At 43.2% G+C, this 9651-nt stretch overlaps 1 protein-coding gene across 3 annotated transcripts in view; it reads right to left on the reverse strand.

The window, feature by feature from the left end:
- Nucleotides 1–7255, reverse strand: part of LOC128689103 (uncharacterized) — an 85669-nt gene extending 78414 nt beyond the window's left edge. The window contains exon 1 of one of the 3 annotated variants that reach the window (XM_053777218.2): nucleotides 6874–7255. In XM_053777218.2, coding sequence (XP_053633193.1) covers nucleotides 6874–6920 — 47 coding nt within the window. In that variant the 5' untranslated portion in view covers nucleotides 6921–7255. The remainder of the gene's footprint in view (nucleotides 1–6873) is intronic. The other 2 variants (XM_053777220.2, XM_053777219.2) reach the window with 2 other exon arrangements.
- Between the last annotated feature and the right edge of the window lie 2396 nt (nucleotides 7256–9651).

Below are 9651 nucleotides of genomic sequence, written 5' to 3' on the forward strand. Positions count from 1 at the left end.
GACTCTGAGGTGTCCCTGTTTGCAGATGACGTGAAGTTGATGAGAAGAATTCACTCGATCGAAGACCAGGCAGAACTACAAAGGGATCTGGACAGGCTGCAGACCTGGTCCAGCAATTGGTTCCTGGAGTTCAATCCCACCAAGTGCAAAGTCATGAAGATTGGGGAAGGGCAAAAAAGACCGCAGACGGAGTACAGTCTAGGGGGCCAGAGACTACAAACCTCACTCAAGGAAAAAGATCTTGGGGTGAGCATAACACCAGGCACATCTCCTGAAGCGCACATCAACCAAATAACGGCTGCAGCATATGGGCGCCTAGCAAACCTCAGAACAGCATTCCGACATCTTAATAAGGAATCGTTCAGGACCCTGTACACCGTGTACGTTAGGCCCATATTGGAGTATGCGGCACCAATTTGGAACCCACACCTAGCCAAGCACGTAAAGAAACTAGAGAAAGTGCAAAGGTTTGCAAGAAGACTAGTCCCAGAGCTAAGAGGTATGTCCTACGAGGAGAGGGTAAGGGAAATCAACTTGACGACACTGGAGGACAGGAGAGATAGGGGGGACATGATAACGACATACATAATACTGAGAGGAATTGACAAAGTGGACAAAGACAGGATGTTCCAGAGATTGGACACAGTAACAAGGGGACACAGTTGGAAGTTGAAGACACAGATGAATCACAGGGATGTTAGGAAGTATTTCTTCAGTCACAGAGTAGTCAGTAAGTGGAATAGTTTGGGAAGCGATGTAGTGGAGGCAGGATCCATACATAGCTTTAAGCAGAGGTATGATAAAGCTCACGGTTCAGGGAGAGTGACCTAGTAGCGATCAGTGAAGAGGCGGGGCCAGGAGCTCGGACTCGACCCCTGCAACCTCAACTAGGCGAGTATAACTAGGTGAGTACGTACACACACACACACACACACTAGGTGAGTACACATAAAAGCAACAGGGCCTGAGTATATATCTTCATGGGTGCTTAAAGAAGGGACAGGAACAGTTAATGAACGGAACTGCCGAATAGTAGAAAAAACTGCAAGGGTGATTCATATATGTATGCCGTGGTACAAACACGAAGCCTTAACTAACGCATACTCGTATGAGACCTGGTCACAGACCGGGCCACGGGGGCGTTGACACCCCTCTCCCTCTCCAGGTATACTCTCCAAGGTTCAGGAGCTTCCTGAAGTTAGTACCCCTTCTCCATGTAGCACTGCGTGACCCTAAAGTACTATAACCCCTGACCACACTGGTGCTCCTAAAGAGACCCCTCTACAAAATTCGCTATGCCCTCACGACGGGCACAGGGGAGGAACAGCATGAGTGGAATGGATATTAGCAACAAAGCAGGGGGAAATCCAGGGAAACATGCCCCTGGGTGGCCCTCATACAAACTTCGGACATCGAACTTTTCACAGTTCGAACACCACTTAGGAACCAATTCCGACACCGGGGTCCCACTGTAATATTATTGTTATTACTATTATTTAATTGACCTGTGTGATGCTATTTCAACCACTATTTAACGTCATCTTGCGAGTCAAATCATAATCTTGAGGTTGTACCAATATCATTAATTATTCTTATAAAATGATAATTGTTTTCTAATTCTTCCACGTGTTGTTTCATTACCCCCACTAACCTGCCTTTTCTTCTCTGCATATTTTGCTTTCTTTATATCATTTTTAAATCGTAAACAGTTTTCATATAATAACTCTTTTCTTCCTCATCCTTTCTCTTCATTATTCCACCAGTCGCTCCTCTTCCCTCCTGCACCTACCCTCTTATAACCACACTCTGACATTACATTCTTAGATTCACACTATACCTCCTGAGTTTCTTCATCACTTTCTCTCATTCTAACTTGCTTTTTCATATATTTTTTAATATCCCTTTAAATTTATTCACTTTCACCTCTTTTTCAATTAACCACTGTCAATATATGCCTTAAATTCCACCTTTATCTTATTATTATTATTATTATTATTATTATTCTGGTTATCAGCAAACAATGATCTTACATATCTATCGTCTTTCGAAAACCATACACGTTTACAACCAAAATTCAACACAATTCAAAACTCGTCTAAATAGCCACTAAAAATCATGTTCAAACAGCCAACTCCTCCTCGTCCCCCATACTTGATTTAGGATTCTGTCAGGCTCTTATGAAAGCAATCAGGGATTTTTTTTTGTTTCATGTCACGTTAAAGTCTCTACATCACTGTGTTCATTAGCGATTTAGAATTTAAAGTATATGCTGATTTTATGTATGTGCGAATGTGTGTGTGTGTGTGTGTGTGTGTGTGTGTGTGTGTGTGTGTGTGTGTGTGTGTGTGTGTGTGTGTGTGTGTATGTGTATGTGTGTGTGTGTTTGTTTGTGTGTGTGTGTGTGTGTGTGTGTGTGTGTGTGTGTGTGTGTGTGTGTGTGTGTGTGTGTGTGTGTGTGTGTGTGTGTGTGTGGAAACGTTATATTTCGTTCATGTAGACCTTTTTTTTTAATTGGGACTCCCCGGTTATATGAGCGACTTGTGGATATTGTTTCGCTCGTATAATCTGCTTTAAAAGCTTCGTACCGACTATGCTCTGAAGAAGTCTGTCGCGTTTAAAGAAGTGATAATTTTAGGACTCCTGACTTAGCAGTCTATAATTAGAATTTTTCTGTTTTCGAGATCATGTTAATTTAGTAAGAGAAGACGAGAACAGAGGAATGAATGGCTTCTGTTGTCCCTTTGTCTAGATACAGTTGTAATGTTACCTTTCAGTTTCACGTTGAAAATGCTCTCTGCTTTAAACGGTAGCTGCACCCTGTTGTAAACAGTTGGGGTAACTTGTAAACAGTAGCTGCACCCTGTTATAAACAGTTGGGGTACCTTGTAAACAGTAGCTGCACCCTGTTGTAAACAGTTGGAGTACCTTGTAAACAGTAGCTGCACCCTGTTGTAAACAGTTGGAGTACCTTGTAAACATCTGTGGTATATTGTAAACAATGGTAGAATTACCGACAATATGTTAAGTAAAAGGTCACAAATGTAACTAATGTGACATTTTATTGTGGCAACGTTTCGCTCTCCAGGAGCTTTATCAAGCCGTTACAAACAATACACGAACACAGAGGGTATATATAGGCTCAGAGTGAGGTGTAATACTATTGGTAGTAGTAATAATAATATTAGTTGTACTAGTAGTACAAATACAATAATATTATTACTAGTATTACACCTCTGAGCCTATATATACCCTCTGTGTTCGTGTATTGTTTGTAACGGCTTGATAAAGTTCCTGGAGAGCGAAACGTTGCCACAATAAAATGTCACATTAGTTGCACTTGTGTCCTTTTACTTAACATAATATACTGTAAACAGTTGCGGCACCCTGTTGTAAACAGTTGTGGTACCTTGCTGTAAACACTTGTGTCACATAATGTATTTGCAAACATAGTGTTGTGGTCCATAATTAGTAGTATTTAGAGTGGACGAAACATTTTCCGATTGAAAAAAATAAACATTGAAACGATTGAAAATGTCATAATGGTGAAAAAATGTAACGACGCGAAAAAAATATAAATTGTGGTTAAAAAAGGTCATAACGAATAAAAATGTCATAAATGGCGGGGGAAAAAAGGTTATAACTGGAAAAAAGTCATAAATGGTGGAAAAAAGCCAGTGAGACTATTTACTACTTGCTAAACGAGTACTTCCCCACATTTTTAATATGCTAATTAATCTAGCTGCAGTTTATCAAAGTCATGTGTTACCTCTGTGAACCTTTTATGCTGGCACTCACAGGATGAGCTGCGGGCACACAATTAACTATTTTTGGAGAATAAAAAAAAGGCCCTATGCCGTGGCTGGAATTCACACAAAAAAAAAAAAGCGCACTTAAGAGAGGCACATTATGACGACGTTTAGCTCCGTCTTGGACCACTGTAATGTCACTACTATTGTGATCTGACAATGGTACAAGAACGACCGAAAGTTTTTGGTGAATTAGCTATCGTTCACAGGATGAGCTGGAGGTACACGATAAGCCAGCAGCTCAGGCAGCAAAACTAATGGTATAACATACGATTAAGCCAGTCAAGGAGGCTTATTTGGGTTATCCTTGCTTACTAGCCCTTTACGTTAAACCCAACAAAATCATATATTATTATTATTATTATTATTATTATTATTATTATTGTTATGTAAGTCAAAGTACTAAGACGTAAGAGCAATTGAATGCCTTGATATGGGGCGTAAACAGGTTTGATCCGAAAAAAGGGAGGTTGGTTTAAATACTTCAGACTGAAACAATCGCAAACAAGCTATCAATAATGCAAAGCAACCAACCAAAGGGGGGAAGAAGGATGTTGCTCTAGGCCTTTCACTTTGCAATTCCAATGCTTCTTCAAGACTGAGCACTGCAATGAGACAAATGAAATGCAGAAGAGGCCTCGCTAAACTAGATAACAGTCCAAGTCGGACCGAAACCTCGTCATAATTTTCAGTCTGCTATTTACAGATTATCTGTGTATCGTAATATTTACCTTTCTGTGCACAGAACGAGAGTACATTTGCTTAAGTATTATCGTGGGTAGATTAGCATAATAGGGTTAAGTCCTATTCCCTCACTACACGAGGGTCATTAAGAATGCATGTAACGTGTACACCACTTAGGATACTCCAATTCCTAACATGCGGGTTATATATACTGAGATGTACCGCATACCCTTCCAAGAGTATATACACTGATCCTCTCAGTGCATACACATCAAAGATATATTCTCTTCAGAATGTATACATAGTGAATACTAACAATATGTGAGTGAACTGTTGGTATCAAAGTCTTATTAAGAAATTGTCAGCCTTACACCGTGTACCATTGCTGAGTATCAGTGATCAATCAACCACTGGTGTACCATTGCTGAGTATCAGTGATCAATCAACCACTGGTGTACCATTGCTGAGTATCAGTGATCAATCAACCACTGGTGTACCATTGCTGAGTATCAGTGATCAATCAATCACTGGTGTACCATTGCTGAGTATTAGTGATCAATCAACCACTGGTGTACCAGTGCTGAGTATTAGTGATCAATCAACCACTGGTGTACCATTGCTGAGTATTAGTGATCAATCAACCACTGGTGTACCATTGCTGAGTATTAGTGATCAATCGACCGCTGGTGTACCAGGGCTTAGTATGAGCGATCAATCAACCACTGGAGTACCAGTGCTGGGTATCAGTGAACAAACAATCATTAGTGTACCAGTGCTAGGCAGTTATTAATCTACAACAGGCCTACCGTTGCTGGATATCATCATTAATCCATCACTGGCATACCAGTGCTGTTTCCAACATGTTACTACAACAAGGGTTTATACTTCAATATTATATGCTACATGGCAGTTGACTGAATAACAGTGAATGTGTTTCCTCTTTCTTTGGTCACCCTGCCTCTGTGGGAGACGGCCGGTGTGTTACAGACAAAAAAAAAAACAGCAGATATTAACAAGGTGCCAGTCTGGCGCTCATTACCTTAAATCAATCAATACTGAATATCCTCTATGTTAATGCAAAGTAAATTCAGTTTGTGCAACAGACTCTTGATTGCAATTATACACATTAAGCAAAATATATAAGTGCAGTAACTTGTTAATGAATACTTATGCTTCTTTTTTTACGCGTTATCGAATTAATAATTATCTGTTGTTGAAAGATGAACCTATCTGCAGTGCTAGATACTCGACAGATATTTGAAAGTCAGTGTCTATGTCATTTCTAAAAGAAATGAAAGACCTGTTGGGAGAATGCAAAAATAATAATCTTAGTTCTGATTAATGGTAGTAGGCTACACGACAGTTATCAAGGTCACGATTCACAGACACTAACATAAATGATATCGGAATCCCTGAGGAAGGGATTAAAGTGAAATGTTATAGCATATGCAGTGAGAGATGCGCACTTGTTAGTGTATATAAACTGTTTAAATGAGTATATATACCGAGAGGTATATATACTCAAAAGAGATGTGCGCTGCCTAATGATTACATTAGTTTTAAGGCATATTTAGTTTTCAGTGGTTAAATAATATTGCTGTTAGATATGGAATGTTTGATACCGGTCTACTGTTTGGTACAATAGCTCCAGTACTGAATAACTGCTTCTAAATTTTGCCTTCGTGCTAGTAAGGTCAACACAAACACACGCACGCACACACACGCACACGCACGCACACACACGAAGAAAAACTTTTTCGTGGACAATGTTCCTAGAAACACTTAACAGTGTGGCAGCATCCACACTGCCTCTTCCACTGCTGCCAGCTGGTTCACGAGCTGACAGCGTGATGTCGCCTTTTGGAGTGAAACATCGTGCCCGTTTTTCTACTATTATGACGTGTCAACTATCTGGGCTGACATGTACTGTCTCTATGGCGGTACCTTCACTCACAGGACGAATGGCACTGCCGTATAAATTCGCTCCTCTCTGGAAAACTAATCTTAAAAACTCTACTGATAGGTGAGACTCCAGACGCATACGACACATTTTTGCTATTGACCTGAACTCTGCCTCCAGTTACCGTGAAAAATACAAGGTTCTCACTATGTTAACTTTTATTATGCATGTTCTGTATGCATAGTTCTATACCAAATAAATCATCACTGAACAAGCCAGGCACCACGGGGCTCTATATATGCGAGTTTTCAGTCTCGCAAATGGACGCACGATATATCTCAAAAAAAAGGTACTTTTTCTTGCAACACTGACAAAGTTACGAAGTCTAGTAGGAAATATAGTGAGTCTGAGGAGAGTATTGTGAGAATGTCATGAAGCAACTGTGTTGTAGGTGACCGAGGGGGCGTGTGGCGCCTGCCTCACCTGGGATCGGCGATCAGGGGCCAGCAGCGGGCTATGCAGGCGCCCATTGTGCTTCCTGCGGGCGTGGGCGTGACGACCGCGTCTCAGAGCCTATAGGGGTCCACATAGGCCTCCAGGTGTGCTAAGGAAGAGGTCATGGAGGGAGAAATACGGTGGAGCGCGGCGGTGTCCGCCATGCCGGGCCAGCTCGGCTGCTCCACCAACACGTAATCAATAGTGGTGTCCGAGTCAGCCCACACTGGCGGCCGCTGACGGGCTACTGACTCATCGCAGCGGCTAGTCACGGCATCGGGGGCTCGACAGCAGTGGTCAGCAGGCTGCACGCTGCTCACCACCTGCCTGATCCCCCAAGATCTTCCCGCTAGTCACTACAATCTACACTCTGCTACTGTAGCAAATATACTCTCCAGTTTCGCACGCCAGGCTTATCAGCTGATATCAGTATAACAGCAACACGTGGTAGGTAGAGAGCTCCTACAAGGCAGCCACGCGCTCACACACTTAAGATACTTTAAAGTAACATCTCCAGCGTGTCCGCCACCAAGTGCGCATCTGTGGTCCTCATTCATAAGTTACCTCGCTGGGTAACGAGTCAGTCATGCGTTCTCTTCTGGACACAGAAGGCGAGTCCTGAGGTATATTTAATAGACGGAGAAATGATAAACATTATAAAACTTACGTGAAATCAACGGAATCATCAGCATTATATATATATATATATATATATATATATATATATATATATATATATATATATATATATATATATATATATATATATATATATATATATATAGGGAGGTACCATCTCTAGAACTGTTATAGGGACCCTCATCCTCAGAGAAAAGAATAAACTTGCTTCAGGGAAACTCAAGGTTCTCCCTGAAGCTGTTTGAGAATTTTCTCCTACCACCCCTATATTTTATATATATATTTTATTTAAAGACAAAATACATTGACAAAACATTCACAAAAATACGATAGAAAGTAAAACAACATAGGTAACTCAGAGCTACATCTCGAATACTTCGTCCAGCTCCCTGGCGGTGGGCTGCGTGCCCAGAAAGCTGCAGGCATTTCCTCTCTGGATCGCAACACTGAGTCTCTGAAAGAGGAAGCTGGTCGCCCTGTGGTCCTTGGTTTCTATGATGAGCTTTTCACCCAGCTCTTTGAGGAACTTTAGAGCACACTTGCCCCATGCTCCAAGGGTCTCCGACCCTATTGGGATGAAATTATAGCAAGGGGGAAGGTCTTCATATTTGCGGATCTTCTGGGTCTCCCTGTGGCTGGCAGCTCCACCCCCTTCCACTACGGAGTATGGCAAGTTGGTGTCTGCCAATGTGGCGGCACATGTGTAGTCCCAGGCAATCTGCTTTCCATCCTTCCAAGGTAGCATAGTGGCTCCATCAGGACGCTTTAGACTTCCGTCAGACCTCTGCACTTGGGGTTCCCGTTGAGCTGGGCAACGGGCTGTGGCGAGGCTTCTCTTTATGATGTCATTGACCTCCTCATGCCTGGCATACTTCCCTTCTGCTGTGTGACACACGAGACCATGAAGTCCGAATTGATCAGCTGTCGCCCTGTGGTCCTTGGTTTCTATGATGAGCTTTTCACCCAGCTCTTTGAGGAACTTTAGAGCACACTTGCCCCATGCTCCAAGGGTCTCCGACCCTATTGGGATGAAATTATAGCAAGGGGGAAGGTCTTCATATTTGCGGATCTTCTGGGTCTCCCTGTGGCTGGCAGCTCCACCCCCTTCCACTACGGAGTATGGCAAGTTGGTATCTGCCAATGTGGCGGCACATGTGTAGTCCCAGGCAATCTGCTTTCCATCCTTCCAAGGTAGCATAGTGGCTCCATCAGGACGCTTTAGACTTCCGTCAGACCTCTGCACTTGGGGTTCCCGTTGAGCTGGGCAACGGGCTGTGGCGAGGCTTCTCTTTATGATGTCATTGACCTCCTCATGCCTGGCATACTTCCCTTCTGCTGTGTGACACACGAGACCATGAAGTCCGAATTGATCAGCTGTCGCCCTGCCGCAAATACACCTATGTTCGGTGAGGATGGGGGCGGCTAGGCGAAGAGCAACACCAATCTGAATGGCCTGTGGGTCTAGTCGAGTGCCCAAGGAGGAATTGGGAACAGCTAACAGGAAATCTCCTGAGTGTGGTGCCTTCACTGCCAGGAGACGAGCTTTGTCCTTTCCTGAGGCGTTGGAGAGCATTGTGTTGGCGATTTTTTCCATGATCGGTTTGTCCCAGTGGGACTGTTTGTGTTCTTTGGGAGGAGCTGGTCTACTGGAGGAATCTGTAAGGGTGTCCCACCGAATCGCTGCTTCAGTAAACCTGGGGTCTTGAGCTCCTACCACGTCTCTCAAGCGTTCGGGAACAATCTTCTTGACTAATGCACTGGAAGCCAAACACAAAGACAGAAAAGCAGGTAAAGCAACATGCGTTGCTTTGCGCACCCCTATACCTCCCAGTCGTACTGGGAGGGTTGCCTGATCCCATTGCTGATCCTCTAGTGACAGGTTCAGTGCCTTCTTAAGGGTTGACCTCAGGTGTGCATCATATTCGTCGAGTGTTGGGTTGTCAAAAGAGGGTGCACACCTCAGGAAGTAAGTGAGTCTTGGAATAGTAAGGCACCTTGTGAGGAGATACAGAGCATCATGGGCATCAAGATTGCTTATTCTCTCCTCCATTCTCATCAGGTCATTCAATTTGTCCTTGAGGACTGTGTCGATGGCCTGGTGACCCAGCGGTGCTCCCAAGAGGGTAC

This window comes from Cherax quadricarinatus, chromosome 21, assembly GCF_038502225.1.
Source record: "Cherax quadricarinatus isolate ZL_2023a chromosome 21, ASM3850222v1, whole genome shotgun sequence".
Lineage (NCBI taxonomy): Eukaryota > Metazoa > Arthropoda > Malacostraca > Decapoda > Parastacidae > Cherax > Cherax quadricarinatus.